Source organism: Thamnophis sirtalis, unplaced genomic scaffold, assembly GCF_051295495.1.
Source record: "Thamnophis sirtalis isolate CommonGarterSnake01/CBP01778 unplaced genomic scaffold, rThaSir2_p1.2 scaffold_12, whole genome shotgun sequence".
NCBI classification, from domain to species: domain Eukaryota; kingdom Metazoa; phylum Chordata; class Lepidosauria; order Squamata; family Natricidae; genus Thamnophis; species Thamnophis sirtalis.
The window spans coordinates 57,313,957-57,331,309 of NW_028261392.1; the positions used below are offsets into that span (position 1 = coordinate 57,313,957).

The window sequence follows — 17,353 nt, forward strand, 5'->3', positions numbered from 1 at the left end:
CCTGTGCCGCATAGAAGATCAGCATAAAGTGGGAAACAGATTTCTGCTAGCAATGGTCACCACTGGATACATTACAGACTTTCCCCCTTGAATCTACAAAAAAAAAAAAGAGATTTAAAGTGATTGTGTATTTTACAGTTTGCTACTTTTTTTTAATTTCTGAGGACTTGCACACCTGCTACACTTATTTATTTATTTATTTATTTATTTATTTGCTACTTTTATTATTTCTGAGGGCTTGCACACGTGCTACACTTGTTGCCACGCCCTTTGAGGACTAATATAGCGCAGTTGCAATTCTTGTAGCCATGTGTGCAACATTCCACTGCAGTAACTCTTGGTGGCAGTGGGGGATGGCTGTGTAATTCTGCCCACTCCATTCCTGATTTGGCAGTGCTGGGTTACGTGCTGTTATTTATATGTGGGTCAATTCCAGTTGCGTGTCCTCTGTAGGCCCAACTACCACCTGGTTTTCAGTGCCTGCCATGATGCCAAAAGTGTACGTATTGGCCATGCGCTGCCAGCACTGCCCCTTTTGTGCAGCACTGCAGGCTACTTCAGCTGACTGCAGTTCTGCAGTTCGGCTGTTCAGATCTCACCAGGGTCAAGGTTGACTCAGCCTTCCATCCTTCCGAGGTGGGTAAAATGAGGACCCGGATTGTTGGGGGCAAAATGCTGACTCTGTAAACTGCTTAGAGAGGGCTGAAAGCCCCATGAAGCGGTATATAAGTCTAACTGCTATTGCTATTGCTATTTTGCTTTTTAATGCATCAGCTGGGCTATTTTTGAGCATGGGTTAGGGCTCTTTCAGAAGAGTGCTAGACTTGCGTTCTAGAACTAGAAATGCCACATTTCGTAGACACAGAGGAGGGAGTTATGAGGAACACCGGGAAAACACCTGTCTGCTTTACCCCATTCCAGTCTCTTTAACACCAACCATTTGATAGGCAGAGAACTTGATTGATGGCTCAACATACTGTTTTAGGCATCCATCTAAAATTGCCCCAATCCATTCCATCCTTTCTAGGAAGATTAATTGGTGATGACATTGGGTGGGAAGGGAAACAAAGACAGGGTAATCCACCAATCCCTTTCCTTAACTTTACTCCCATAAATAAGGCAAAACAATATGGAGGGAGAATAGTCTAGAAGTGAGGACTTTGCTTCCAAATAGAGTTCAGAGTGTGTATGTCTGCAGCATTCGCATCTATAAGCTAATTTGTGAATGTGAAGATTACTGTTTTAGGAATTATATATGTTTGTTTATGTGTATGTATATATATGTTTGTGTACATGTATATGCATATGTTTGTTTGAGTATGTATGTGTGTGTATGGGGCTGTATGCATATCCTTGTTGCAGAGGTGAGTTCCTACCAGTTCGCACCTATTCGGTAGAACCGGTTCGTCAAATCTACCGAACCGGTTAGAAGAGGTTCCACCAGTGGACCCGGAAAGTAGGCCACACCTACAGAAAAGGTTCCAAAATTTTTTGAAACCCACCACTGATCCTTGAATATGATTATTCTACACTATCATGCTCGTATTTATAAAACTCAGTGCCTCTGTGAAAGGTAAGGATGACTACTGCGTTTGTGGTGCAATCAGAATATTGCGTGTGTTGAAGTTGTTTTAACGCAAACCAAAGATGCCTTTTAAAAAACAAGTTTGCATCCTATTCTTATGCATGCCAGTGCTGTGTGTGAGGTAATTTAAGGTGGTTCTGACAAGTGTCGTCGGCATCTTCCTATCCGGTCACATGGGCGGCAAGCCACTCCCATCCGGTCACATGGGCGGCAAGCCACTCCCACAAAGGAGGCCACACCCACAGAGTAGGTTCGAACAATTTTTGAAACCCACCACTGCCTTGTTACCTGCTCAGTGCAAGATGGGATCGATAAGAGTTGAAATAAATAGCTATAATTTGTCTTCTCTTCCTGGCAGATGGCCTTATTCTGACTCTACAGGCTTCAATCATATAGCTGCATGGGTCCAAATCTCTTTAAAAGCTCCTCCCCCTCAGTATCCTCCAGTAAAACAGGTTGGCATATAAAAGAAAGCATCTATAACAGGGCTGAACTGGGCCAACAGATCTAGATTGCAAAAATCTGGGTGACAAAAAAAAAAAAAGACGGAGAGAAAATGCTAATTCTTTCTGCCATCTAGTGGTCACTTGAATTTTTGCTGCTCAGAACTAGCGGCCATAACCAACAGCAGAAATTGGGTTAAGACAAAGACCTTAAATGAAGCCATTGACTAATAATTTCAAGAAGGAATGGAATGAAAACCCAAAGAAGTGGGGCTGGGCAGGAGCCCAATAGGTTCCTAGGAATGATAGCAAGCATTATGGTTGTTCTTTTTATCAAAGTTAGTCAGCCCTCTGGGGTATCATGGTGTTCCTCAGCCCTCAGCATGGAGCGGGCTTCTACCTCAGTTTTACTTTTGCTCTTTTCATATTATAAAATGCAAATGCGTGACAGAAAAAGGACGGCATGTCCACAAGGATTCCTGCCATTTCACAGTTGTACTGATCGACGTTTCCTCCCCAGGGAGTTGCGATGGTTATACGGCCGCATCTTCATTTCCACAAAAGGGATGGAGAACTCATGTCCTTTCCAATGGTACCAGTTAATTCCCTGAAGGCCAAAGAGAATAAAAGGGATCAATATGCTTGGAACCATTTGCACAGCATTTCTTTCCAGTTATGAGATGCCAATATATCACACACTTTCAAGCCAAAATGTCCCAATAATTTGAGTGGGAACAGTTTATAATAATAACAAAACTTTTATCAAACTTGTCTAGCTATCCTTAACCTTATGGCTGTGGTAGCACCACTTATGTAGTATCTAACATTTGGAAATAAATATTGTGAACAATGAGGTGTTAAACAAAAGCTGCAGATAAAGAGATTATATTTTCATTTATTGTATATAATCTCTCGGTCAGTAGAAAATAAGGATAGCTATCTGAGGTGGATAAAATATAATTTGGGCTTGATATTTTAGTTGCACTCCAGAATGAATATAATTGTATTATTTTGCAAGAACCGGAATTAAGTAAGCAAAACAAGTTATAAACATTCTAGCCATAATCACATTTAATCTTGAAACACTAAACTTTCTAATTTTTATCTCCATATAAATCTCATCAACATGCAGACTAATGCTGCATTTAAAACAGTGAGACTTTTTCCCCCTGCTGTGTTTAATTTTCTACAAGGGATATCCTTTTATGGCAAAAAGGTTTTGAATATTCAAATTTATATTTTACCTGGACTCTGGTTTAATGTAGTGCAGAATTCTAACTCTTCCAAACTGTTGCCTCATTCTCTGTTTTTAAAGTATAATCTTTTCTGTTTTATTTTAAAATAGTTTCCTAAAGCTCTAAATATAAAACCTTATGTAACGTTTAGGGAATAAGTATAGCAACAACAATAGTATTAGTAACAAATCCCAGGCATGGGGAAAAGATGAACCCTGACCATACTAAGCATTTTTTTCCACACTGGGGTTTGAACTTTATGCCATGTTGCTTTCAAACTGTTAAGTAGCCTATAAAAATATACTTTGCTGCAGTGGCACCATCAGTAGATATTTGGGCTGGAAGAAAATTATGTAGACCGGGGTGAGATCCAGATGTGTCTCTCTCTTCCCCGTAGAGATTATCTGCTATTATTGTTGTTGTTGTTTAAAAAGCTTTTGGCATTTGGTGAAAATGTAAGCTGCCATTTGTTATTAGTTATGTGGGGTTCTTGGTGATCTCTGAGCTTGTTTTCTTGCTGATGTTTCATTACCCAAACTAGGTAACTACTAGTTTGGCTACTAGTTGATCCCTGGAACTAGTCATATCTACATGACGAATTATCTGGCTTCTCACTCACTCGTATACTCTTTCCAGAAGAATAGGCGATTTCTTGCAAACAGTACTGTATCGATCCTGCTCTTACCTGGCTGTGTCGGGATTCACCATATTTACCATTGAGGTTAGTTCGATGACAGTTTTTGTACCACCAGGCCCCTTTGTATGACATAGCACAGTTTGTAACGGCAACATCATTGTCCCTGTCTTTGGTGGAAAATGGACGTCCCTGATGATAGCTGAGTGAATCCCCTGCAAAATAAGGCATTACTTTAATTTTTCCCATCTTTCTCTTTAGGAGACAACAAAAGATTGATATACTCATGCTGGTTTCCTGAGAACTACAATCATATCCAAGAACTATAAGAAAGCTCTGATTCCGGAGCTAAGAATTTAAATGTCTTCACTGCACTGTTTTGTTTCATGTGCTCAGGTGACCATCATCAAACCATGTTTGCTAAGTGATGTACTTATATGTGTGAATCATACAATAATAAGTACAGCTAATATATTTTTATCATTTTCTGTATGCATATAAGTCTTAAGAAGACTAGAGATGACTGTAATATTTTGAAGGGTGACATAACACAGTTAGAAATGACTGCCAAGTTTTACAAAACATTTACATCAAAGAGGACAAAATGGAGCTTCTTAAATCTCCTGGGAACATACTCTAACTCTATACCTTTCTTATCCTTCTGTGTCACAACTATTTCTATGCTAAATAGTTTTTCTGCCTCTTGGCAGCTGAAATCAGATTGTTATATGGCTCAGGTATTGTACTATGATGAACAGAGTATCAGCCCATATAAACAGGGTTGATCCTCTGTGCAGCTGTGGAAATTGATCCTGATGTGGCAACATCAGGATCTTAAGAATGAACTGTTGCATGTAAAAAGGGCTGTACTGTAAACAGAAAACACTTGGCTATTTATTTTTGTAGGAAGAGAGGACAGCCGAACATTTTGACATAAAACAATAGTTTTCAGAGTTGGTGGCTACATCCTCCCATACACGCCTTGCTCCAATACGTATGCATATTTTATGCTGGTTTTCAGAATCCCAAAGGACTGCACTGTTAAATGAATAGCATTTTCAGCTTTTGAGACAACTGAGATACTAGAACAACTGATTAAACTTTTGAAAACTAAAAAATTCTCTATTAGTTTCTATAGAATTTGTTTTATAGAAATTGATTATGGAATCAATTTTATATGCAGACAACTTCTGCATCCTGGCTATCCAGTACAACTATTGGCTATCCTAGGACAACTTGCTGCAGGACAGTTCAACACAGGACAACCGAGGGACAAGAGAATTGCAGCGGGCCTTACTGCAAAAGGCTTTAAGTTTGTGAAGTGGACCGAGGAAGAACGAGGCAGGAGGCTCCTGAGGTAAAGTTAACAGCTCTTTATTAAACAGTTCCGAACAGTAGACAGGCTAGCGGTAGATCGGGACTCCGCCCTGCTTGACAGCTATTTATACGGAGTGTCAAGCAGGGAGGCCAATAGGTACGCGTCTGACAGCCCATGCTCAGCCATGCTGCGCCTTAGCCAATCAGGCGCGGACTGGCTGTTGCTGGCTGTCAGTCGTAGCCGCGAGGACTAAACAGTTTGAATCTTCTCAAATTAGAAGTCCTTGAGGCTGAACTGAGCAGCAGCCCATTGGCCAACCTGACACACCTGGTACTCCCTTCATGGATCCAGGCCAAAAGCGGGATAAGAGAAGGCCTGTCACTGCTGCCATTTCTTCCAGGCATGCCCATTTCAAGGACCGTGGCACGACAAAACCGCACTCGACTAAAGCGCGCCCAATTAAACCGCATCACTGACGTCATCAACAGGGCGACAACAGCGAGCGCGGAGAAAGAAGGGCGTTTTAAATAGCGTTTTGAAAGCAAGCCGATTCAACTTAAGATAAGGGTTAGGTGTAGGGTTAGCTTTAGGGTTAGGTTTAGGGTTAGGTTAAGGGTTAGGGTTAGGTTTAGGGTTAGGTTAAGGGTTAGGGTTAGGTTTAGGGTTAGGTTAAGGGTTAGGGTTAGGGTTAGGTTTAGGGTTAGGTTAAGGGTTAGGATTAGGTTTAGGGTTAGGTTAAGGGTTAGGTTTAGGGTTAGGTTTAGGGTTAGGTTAAGGGTTAGGTTAAGGGTTAGGTTTAGGATTAGGTTTAGGGGGGTTAGGTTTAGGTTTAGGGGTTAATTTTAGGTTTAGCGTTTACAGCGTGCTTCTGTCTCCGTGCTGTTGTCGCCCTGTGATGACGTCAGCTACGCGGTTTCGTCAAGCGCGCTTTAGTCGAACGCGGTTTTGTGGTGGAACCTGCAAGGACCAGTTGCTCTACTGACATCCAGGTACTGGTCCTGCACCTCCGGCCTTGTCAAATGGGCTGGAAGGAGAATCGATGGGCTTGAGGCTCTTTGGTGGCTTCATTTCAAAAGGGGTTGCAAATTTATCTAGGGATATTTACTCAGCCAGAAATAATTCCTAGTTGGTCTAGTGGCATTTTCCTGCCTGGTCAATGAAGGATTCCTTGGGGATTCCTGGGATCGGCCCATTTGCTCCCACTCCACCATAAGGAGTTGAAAGCAGGAAAAAAAGGGGGTTGACAGCAGCATCCTTCAGGGTGACCACCAGTGCATCTGCTTTTCCTCTCCCCAATTCCCCCCTTCCCCACTCTCTCAGTCTCAGCTCCAAATCTGCCCTTCCCCTTTCCCCCCAAGCCTGTTTTTTTTTTTAAAGAGAAGAGCAACAAAGATGATTAAGGGCGACTAAAACATATGAAGAACAGTTGCAGGAATTGGGTATGCGTAGTCTAGAGAAAAGAAGAACTAAAGGTGACATGATATCAGTGTTCCAATAACTAAGGGGCTGCCACACAGAAGACCGGGGGGTTCAACCTATTCTCCAAAGCACCTGAAGGGAGAAGGAAAAGCAATGGATGGGAACTAAAACCCAAATTTCCTGATAGATAGGACAATTAATCAGTGGAACGATTTGCCTCCATAAGTTGTGGGTGCTTCAAACACTAGAGATTTTAAAGAGGAGATTGGATAGTCTTTGTTTGAAATGCTATAGGGCAGTGTTTCTCAAACTTGGCCACTTGAAGATGTCTGGACTTCAACTCCCAGAATTCTGGGAATGCTGGCTGGGGAATTCTGGGAATTGAAGTCCAGACATCTTCAAGTAGCCAAGGTTGAGAAACACTGCTGTAGGGTTTCCTGCTTGAGTAGGGGATTGGACTAGAAGACTTCCAAAGTCCATTCCAACTGTGTCATTCTGTTATTCCGAAGAGGGGAATAACTGGGAGGGATGTCAAGGAAATGGTTCTAAGGGTGAAAGCACATGGATTGGTTCCATCATCTCTCCCCCAGCCTTCATTCTCCCTGCTCTATGAGAAGAAGATCTGTTGAGATAGCCTGGGAGGGGAGGAGTAATTCTTAAAAACATACCAGCAGTGCCATTATAGTCCCCTATCCGGAGCTTGTAGAGACTCCTGGCATCTCCAATGGAAAACTTGTCATAATAGGCATACGTGGCTACTTGACCATCTTTCATATCTATCCGCAGTTCATAGCGCCCTTGTGATGTAATCTTGTGCATGTTATCTAGCCCTGCAGGGAATACAAACAGAACATAAACAGAGATTTTATAAGATCTTGTATCTAGAAATCTGTAAATAATGAATAACAAGGTGACTGTTCCCCACGCACATATGTGCTAGTCATTCTGACTCTAGGGTGGTGGTGCTCATCTCCGTTTCAAAGCTGAAGAGCCAGTGCTGTCTGAAGACGTCTCTGTGGTCATGTGGCCGGCATGACTAAATGCCGAAGGTGCACAGAACAATGTTACCTTCCCACCAAAGTGGTCCCTATTTTTCTACTTGTATTTTTACATGCTTTCGAACTGCTAGGTTGGCAGAAGCTGGGACAAGTAACAGGAGCTCACTCCATTACGTGGCACTAGGGATTCGAACTGCTGAACTGCTGACCTTTCTGATCAACAAGCTCAGCATTTTAGCTACTGAGCCACCGTGTCTCTTCAAACAATGAATAATGGAATTCATATTTCAGGTGGCATGGAATTTGGATTGAGAGTAGAATGGATATCTACCCTAGGCATACTTGTAAAAAAGAAATCTCTCCATTCTCCACTGTTCCAATTTTGGGTGATTATAGCCATATGATGGAAGGTTCTAAATAATGGACCTCAGAAATTATTCCTCCCCTTTGAAACATCCTCAAATGTAGTCTTGGCTTTTCACTGCAGTTATTTCTGTCTATTTGGCTATATTTTATAGCAATAGCAATAGCAGTTAGACTTATATACCGCTTCATAGGGCTTTCAGCCCTCTCTAAGCGGTTTACAGAGTCAGCATATTGCCCCCAACAACAATCCGGGTCCTCATTTTACCCACCTCGGAAGGATGGAAGGCTGAGTCAACCTTGAGCCAGTGAGATTTGAACAGCCGAACTGCAGAACTGCAGTCAGCTGAAGTAGCCTGCAGTGCTGCACTCTAACCACTGCGCCACCTCGGCTCATCTTACCCATTTATTATATTGTATTCAGGAAAGAATTTATAAAAATAAAAACCAATAAAATGTAAACATATTTCATTGGTTGTGCTAAAGATACTAGTTTCCTTTGAAAGATCCAAATAAGTCTCTACAATATTTTTATAGCAGGTTACTATGTTGACTATCTGATTTGGAAGCCTTTTCTTCCAAAGACAACTAGATGAACTTGCTGTATGGGTGTGAAGGCTGCATTTACAATAGAATGACTATTAAAAACAACAACAACACTGATCCATTGTCCTACCTAGCCTTTTGAGGAAGGGATAGGATATTTCTTTAGCCAGAAACCTTTTACGATGATTATGGAAAGCGCTTTATGCTGGCTGTCAAGCTGTTTTCACCCAACTACTATTGGTATCCTCATCTTATATGGGGAACTGATCAGCATGCATATCCAGGAATTTTCCAAGATCATGAAATCCTTGGGGTGCAGGCAGTGGTGGGATTCAAACAATTTAACAACCGGTTCTCTGTCTTAATAACTTCTTCCAACAACTGGAGTCGACCAGAAATTTTCCAGCTGAACAGACATGGGGGGTTTGAGCTCTGAAGAGCCTCACATGAACCCTGTCTGACAAACCTATTCCGAGAGGGGGGGCAAAGAAGGGGCAGCGTCTCATCAGACCCAGAGGGAGGCAACAGTTTCCTCGCAGGTTGGAGATTTGCCCTCTGAATCAGAGTAGAGGCAGCAGCATGGCAACATGGCTGCACAAGAAGCTGGCTTCCAGCCAAAGCAACTGAGCAGGAGCGTACAGGGACGAGATGAAAGACTGGTAAGAAGATCTAATTAACCCACAGTCATAAATCAAAACTTGGAAAAGGCAGAGAATCTTGAGAGTATAAATAATATTAATGGACAGATCTGGATTTTGGCAAAAAGAAAGAAAGAAAGAAAGAAAGAAAGAAAGGGAAAAATGGAGGGTTGAATCACTAGCCTCAAAAAAGCCATTTGCTTGAAACATTTTGGACAGAAAAGGAGAAAGTAGAGAAGTGACAAACCCACTCAAATACAAACTCTAAATTTGGTTTTGGATTTGAAATAGAAACATATCGAGGAGATTTGCTTTGTCTGAATTTCTTCTAATATATCTTAAGTAACTCTAATTAATGAGAGGTGGAATGTAACAAGGGGAAAAAAATCAAGAAAAAACTATTTTCTCATTCATAATTGTTAAACTAATCTTGCCAGTGTGATAAGTTTTAATTAACCAATTGCTATAAATCAGAACTTGGAAAAGAAGGCGAAGAGAAACATACCCGTGTTTGAATGTATGCAAGTTTGTTCCAATTAATATATTCTGAGAAACTATAACCAATGAGAAGTAACAAGGGAAAAAAATAATAAAATCAAGAACTGGGAAAATGCGAAGTTTTTTTTTCTTTGCAAAAGATTAAGATGGCTCTCACTTCTCTTCCGCTTCACATTAGCTGAATTAGCTAAATTTAAGGTGGACCAGAACTTTGAAATAAGAACTGTATAACTAACTGCAATTTTGGAACTGGACATTAAGAAAAAACAAAAGACTAAGATGGTTCCCGCTGCTCTTCTCCACATCAGTTGAACTAGCTAAATTTAAGGTAGACCAGAACTCTGAAATAAGAACTGTATAATTAAACTGTACATTTGGAACTGGACATTATGAAAAGGTGGGAATTTGAAGAACTACGTGAAATTATAAAAAAATATGCAGAAACCAAATAGAATTCTGAACTCAGAGAAGCAGAAACTGAAGGAAGAAGTGAAGGAAGAAGTGGGGAGGGATAATGAAGGGGTAGAAATGGTGGGAAATAAAAAGCAGACAAAAAACTTCATTGGGTTCGACAGGCAAAATTGAAAAGGGGGGATGTATCCCATCAAAAGGAAATAAAAAGCAGACAAAAGATCTTACGGAGGTTGACGGTGGCATAGGGAAAACTGAAGAAGGGGGTTTCACCCCAACAAAGGAAAATATAAAAGATTTATTTGGGTCTGACAGTGGCTTGGGGAAAATTGAAGAGGGTGGATGTGTCAAAACAAAGAAAAGGGAGAAGACAGTAATAGAGAAGTGGGACAAAAGACTTTCTAGGGAAAAACCAGACAATTATAAATTATTATATGGGGAAATATAAAGCTGAGATATGTGGTTTACTCCGAAACATGACAATAAAATTGAGTTGCTAATGGTTTGAATAAGATAATGGAAAGATAATTAAATAAAGGTTAAAATATATGGAATATGGAAAAATATGAAACTGTTATGGGGAGATTGTAAAGCAGAGGTTTGTGATGCACGTTTATACATGATAATTAAACTTAGTTGCTAATTGATTGAATATAACAATGGAAGGACAATTAAGCATGGGTTAAAATATACAAAACATGGACATATATACAACTTCTAAGATGATGAACAAAGTGAGATGTGTACTGCTTATTATTCTATATAGTAGATTAAGGGAATTGTAATGAACATTGAACAGCAAGGATTGCTATTTAAAGACAATTACGGGTAACCTAAGCCAAGATATGGAAAAATGGAGAGGGAACATGAAATATACTTACAATGGGAAATTATTGAGATTTAAAGACAGAATCACAAATTTGGGGCGTGTAAGGATGCATAATTATATAAATATAATGATGAGAATAGCTGGGAATTGTAACCAGGTCTATATCTCGGCCAAAAATAGGCTGGGGATGGTGGTTTAAAAACACAATTACTATATATGTACTTTTTTTCTTCTCTTTTAAAAAAGGAGGAAGATAAATGTTAAAATTAAATATGTATATTGAAAAGGATTTATAAATACCACCAACATAAAATAGAGCTCGCTCAGAGGCTGAAATACACCAAGTCAATGAGATGAAGAGTGCGAAGTAGAGGAGAGAGGTAAGGGAAGAAGAGAGGGATAGGAGAGGGGGGGGAAGAGGAGGAGGGAAAGAAGGAATGGAAAGGGGAGAGAGGAGAAGGAGAGAGGAAGGGGAAGTAGAGAAAGAAGGGTGACAAAGGGAAGAAAGGAGGTAGGGAGGGGGAGGAGAGAGGGAGAAGAAAGTGATGGATAAGGTACAAATATGGTGTGTGGAGAGCAGAAGAGCCAATAATTGTTTAATTGTTTTGGGGAGTTGATGGTAAGACGAATTGATGTAAACATTTAATAATATAATACGATGTTGGCTATGTAATAGTATGCATGTGGTTATATGTTATGAAAATGAAAAAATAAAAAACTGGTGCGAACTGGCTGAATCCCACCACTGGGTGCAGAGACTATTTAATGAACATCATCACACTTATCTTGAACCATTTTATTCCAATAATCTGTTTTGTATGTTTCCCTCACTAAAATTCACGACTATCCTGAAAAATTATTTAGTGATTCTCGCATCCTGCCCCTTAAAGGAATAGACAGAGGCTATTAATCTCTCTCCCAATGTTTTCCCTCTCAGATGGATTTCCAGATGATGTTTTTTTTTTCTGGGAATGGATGAGATATGGTGAGGGAGAGGTCAAAGAGCCATGTGTTTTAATCTTCTAGGGAGAAACAAAGAAATTTGATAGTAAATTAAAGACCAAAACCCTGCTACCTCAACTAAAGGTAGAAACGCAATCAGCAAAATCTCTTTTCCGCTGTTCTAGGCATAGAAAAGGAATAATTCAACTCCTTAATAATTTCCTTCTACAGGTCTAAAGGAGACAATGAAATGAAAAATGAAGTTCAATTTTTTACCAAAATGCCCATCCAGAATACAGTGGTCATAATTTAAAAATTATGATTGTTGGTAAAAAGGAGAGTTAGGGCTACCTTTCATGATTAAATAAGTTTCCCAAATTGATTCTTTTGTTTTATGGAAGAGGAATAGTCTTAAATTCTCCTCTGTATATCCAGGCATATGTATTAGGCTAAATTGAAACTGAACATTTGTGTGCAGTAGATGGCAGCATCTACTTGATCTTGATTGTTTCTAAGGCAGTTGGTTTAAGACCTGAAAAGGAAATCACTAGGACATCCAAAGGCTGCAGGGTAGACTGGGAATTTGGGAAGGCGGGGGGCGCTTGTGCATTACTGACCAGAAATTTATATAGTCATATTTGTGTAACTACCTTGAGTCAGACTCAGTTTGAGAAAATCTTTACTTTTACAGAGTGAGCTAGATTAGGGATTAGAATCTTCTCAACACAGACTTTTTTGGGGGGCATGTTGTGTTGTGTTGTGTTTAATGTAGTACAAAGCCCTTCATGGTATTGGATCTGGGTACTTGAGAGACCGCCTACTGCCAATTACCTCCACTAGACCAATAAGATCCCACAGACTAGGCCTCCTCCGAATTCCATCAGCCGCCCAGTGTCGACTGGCGACTACCCGGAGGAGGGCCTTCTCTGTGGCTGCTCCGACCCTCTGGAACGAACTCCCCATGGAGATTCGTACCCTCACCACCCTCCAGGCCTTCCGCAAAGCCCTTAAAACCTGGCTGTTCTGACAGGCCTGGGGCTAAAGACTTGCAGCCCCACTCCGAATGGTATGATTGTTGTGTTTTTTAGCTGTGTATGGTCTTTATGTTTTGTAATTTTGTTTGTTTTGTTCCCTTCCCTTGAATTGTGAGCTGCCCTGAGTCCCCTCAGGGAAAAGGGCGGCATACAAATAAAGTAAATTCAAATTAAATTCAAATTCAAAGTCTGTCACAGAAGAATAGAATTCTCTATAGTAAAGGATGCCCTTTAATTATGCCCTTTGATATTTCCTTATAATACACTAAGGTAAGGCTAGGAATTCTGCCAACCTAGCATTCTGAAAGCACATAAAAAATGCAAGTAGAAAAATCGGGACCACCTTTGGTGGGAAGGTAACACCATTCCGGGCACCTTTGGCATCTAGTCATGCTGGTCCCGTGACCACGGAGACGTCTTCGGACAGCGCTGGCTCTTCGGCTTTGAAACGGAGATGAGCACCGTACCCTAGAGTCGGGAACGACTAGCACATAAGTGTGAGGGGAACCTTTACCTTTGACCTAGGGCTAGGAAGTATATTGTGCTTCCTCTACATTGCCGGTTGGAAGGAATATAAACACAATGCACAATAATGCCTTGGCGTAGGCTTTTTCTTTCAACAGATACTATAATGCTGTGTGACCGCATGTGATATAATGAAAAGCATACGTGCATAAGACAATGATTCCATGTCATCTGAACAAAGAATTTGATGAACACATTCTATGGAAGCAAATGGGCAATTTGGATTGCCACATTACCTGAAAAAATAAGGAAGAAGCCATTCTATGTGTTTTCATAGCATGCGGTTTGTCATTAATAAAAATAAAAACAAAAAAAATGAATAAATCTGGCAGAGCCGAGGTGGCGCAGTGGTTAAATGCAGCACTGCAGGCTACTTCAGCTGACTGCAGTTCTGCAGTTCGGCTGTTCAAATCTCACCGGCTCAGGGTTGACTCAGCCTTCCATCCTTCCGAGGTGGGTAAAATGAGGACCCGGATTGTTGTTGGGGGCAATACGCTGACTCTGTAAACCGCTTAGAGGGGGCTGAAAGCCCTATGAAGCGGTATATAAGTCTAACTGCTAAATCAACAAGATTATTTGTTGAGGCAGAGAGAACAATGATTAAAAAAAACAATTGGAAGTGGGCACAGAGAGAAGATGTGTCCATGTTTTCAGTGACTATGATGAGCAGGTATCTAATTTCTCCACAGGCATTGTAAATGGCAAACGAAGTTAGTGATTTGTTACCCAGCCAGAACTCATCCTCCAGGTTTCCAAAGCCAATGCGATAGTCTGCCCATTTACGAAAGAAATCAGTCAACCCATTCTGCCTTCTCTGGAAGACCTGCAAGGAAAGATGAAGGTGGAAGATACTGTAAGAAATGAGAAGACTTGCAATATGTCTGGCAGGAAGATGTGTAGAGAATAAGAGAAAACTTCAAAGGGAAAAAGTTGATGAGTTTAAAATAGACATTTCAGGGAGTTTCTGAATTGGTTGTATTCTTTCCTTACAGTGCAAAATTTTATTTAACACATTTTTAAACCACTGACTTTCTAAAAACTTTTTAAAGACAGTTTACATACCTAAAAATGTCAGCAATACAACAAAACAAATTAAAAAGGTAAAATCATAAAAACCATTACCATCGATTTCAATAAAAAAAAGCAATTCTGTGTGGAAAGATTTGACATTACCAACTATGGAGGAATAAGTGGTGGAAGTGAAAGAATTTACTGGGATGGACAAACTGGCTTCTTTAATTATTGACATTAATCAATAGCCTGGAACCCCCCCGCCCCCATAGACTTTTTGTGGAAGAAAGAAAATGATTTTGTGGCTTATGGGTTTGATGATTAAAAAGGCTATAGAAAGAAGGAAGTTAGGATGAAATCTTATGGGTAGAGGTTTGGTTAGATTTCTATGTACAACTGCTGAGAAGATGATTTAATTCCTCCCCCCCCCCTCTCTCTCTCTCTCTCTCCCTCCCTCCCTCCCTCCCTCCCTCTCCCCCCCTCTCTCTCACACACAACTTTGTTCCTTTTTTCTGTTTAAAATCTTGTAATAAAAACTATTTAAAAACACTTTACTGAAACTATATTAATTAATTACCCAAAAATTTTCTGAAAGTTTGATTTTGACCAACGTCTAGAACAGTGGTGGGTTTCAAATTTTTTTAGAACCTCTTCTGTAGGTATGGCCTGCTTTGTGGGAGTGGCTGGCCGGCCATGTGATTGGGTGGGAGTGGCTTGCCAGCCATGTACCTGGGTGGGCATGGCCAACTTGTAAAATGTGGTGAAACTCACTTAACAATGCTCTTGCTTAGCAGCCAAAGTGTTTGCTCGGAAACTCTGGCATTTGAAGCACGCAAGTCTTAAAGCTGTCAAGTTACAAGACCCTTGCACCCCTAACCCTTTAGAAAAAAAACCCCAGGGGTGTTCAAACTTGACAGCTTTAAGACTTGTGGACTTCAACTCCCAGAATTCCTCCTTTCGCTCTTCTTCTTGATGATGTGCGGACGGGCGGGGGGAGGGAGCTGGAACCGGTTCTAAACGGCACGGTAGATTTGTGGAATCTCTTCTATAGAAGAGGTTAGAACTGGCAGGAACCCATCCCTGGTCTAGAAGATCTGCACTCTTGGGGCAAGCTGTCTTCTTGTGGCTTGTCCCAAGAGAGAAGTATCTCTTCCTAGCCTCAGCCATTCCAAGGGATCATAGAGGGAGCTATGATCCCCCCCCCCAATATAGTTTGTATTGGACAGATTAATTCTGGTTGAATGAGGTAGTCCTGAAGATATGAATATTCAATACTGAATGCTGATTCTTATCTCTTTTTAATATTTATTGCTATATCAGCAGTTCTATAAACATCTGATATATGATTTCTTCCCCGGCTCTTTCAGGAAATCAAGGATGATTTCTGGTTGACAGAATATGTTGTTGGACAACTTCTCAAGTAAATCAACATGATGTGCTATCGTAGATGGAACCAAAACTATTTCTGCTCAGCTGTGAAAACAGCAAAAGCAAGATTTTTTATTTTATTTTAAGCCAATTGTGAAATTCACTCCAACCTGGAACATGGGGAAATTTGAATATGAAATTGAATAAGCAAGCTTTGAAGTGGATGGAGTAGGAATACATTTTTCTTCAAGAATTCATGCAGATTATGTAAGAAATGTTTGGATTTCATGGCCTTACTTGGCTTTACAGTATGTGAGAGTTACTTTTGCTACCTCTGATCTATCTTTTGAGGATGGCTAATACACGGTATTGACTGCAATCTAATCCTGTTATGTGTGCTTGTGTTTATGTGTGAGTGTGTTTGTGTGTGTGTAGTCTCCTATCTCCTACATATGAAATGAAAATATCAGCAATAAGGCCTTTTGCCCATACCTTGATTAAAAACGAAACACATTTCCTTTTGAGATTAAATCACCTCACAGGTCTTCGGTATCCTATCCTGGGTCCACACATTCCCTCTAGCTGCAATATATCGAGCAGTGAACATGGAAATTTCACTGTTGATTAATTTCCTTGATAGAACCATGAATCAGTTGCAGCTTCACTCCCAAAAGAAGTTTCAGTGTAAAACCAATCACAAGGAACCTGATTGTAACTATTATTAACTTAGTCCTCAGGGCATGGGAAATAGAATATCTCAGCAAGACGTTCTGATGTTTGATTCATATTTTTCCTTCCTGCTTTACATCCTTTATCTAAGAACTTTCAGGTAAAATGTACAATAAGCACCTGTAAAATCCCACCCAACATTTGCTTTCCAAAATAAATTTTCTTTTGAAGATCAGCCATTTAAAATGGGCCTCAATATATATATTTTTCCCATCTACTTGTTCTATAACAACAACCCTTAGAGTTTCACGCTAATAACCTCGGAGCCTCCGATGGACTTAAATGTTTTTTTCATGATTTAAGATTCTGTTCAGAAACCTCTGCTCTGCTACCTCTAATTTAAAAGCGAGGAGATGAGATGAAAGAATTTTGAAAAAAAAATGAACAAAGATATCGTATATACTCGAGTATAGGCCGGCCCGAATATAAGGCGAGGCACCTAATTTTACCACAAAAAACTGGAAAAGTTATTGACTCGAGTATAAGCCTAGGGTGGGAAATGCAGCAGCTACCGGTAAATTTCAAAAATAAAAATAGATACCAATAATGTTTTTGAATATTTATTTCAAAGAAAAACAGTAAACTAGCTCTGGGACATCGTTATGTGGCTGCTTGCCATAACAAGGAGGAGGTGGGACATCGTTGCAGAGCGGCAGGAGGGGGAGGAAGGGGAATCGTAAGACAGCCCTGCATTACATTAGAACGTGAGGAGGGGGGATGGTGCGGTGCGCGCTGCGCGGCAAACTGACACAGAGGGAGGGGAAACTCACAGGGGCGCCGGGCCATTCACGAGCGTCACCCAGCGGCATGGCCCCGCCCCTTTTTCT

The 17,353-nt window shown here is 40.6% G+C and overlaps 1 protein-coding gene across 1 annotated transcript in view; it reads right to left on the reverse strand.

Moving 5' to 3' along the window:
* Positions 1–2,012: 2,012 nt before the first annotated feature.
* The window catches only part of TNR (tenascin R), a 585,927-nt gene continuing 570,586 nt past the window's right edge, over positions 2,013–17,353 (reverse strand). Inside the window, exons 20-23 of the mRNA XM_087726783.1 lie at positions 14,145–14,241; positions 7,303–7,464; positions 3,949–4,112; positions 2,013–2,635 (exon numbers count right to left, since the gene is read on the reverse strand). Coding sequence (XP_087582909.1) covers positions 2,516–2,635; positions 3,949–4,112; positions 7,303–7,464; positions 14,145–14,241 — 543 coding nt within the window. The 3' untranslated portion in view covers positions 2,013–2,515. The remainder of the gene's footprint in view (positions 2,636–3,948; positions 4,113–7,302; positions 7,465–14,144; positions 14,242–17,353) is intronic.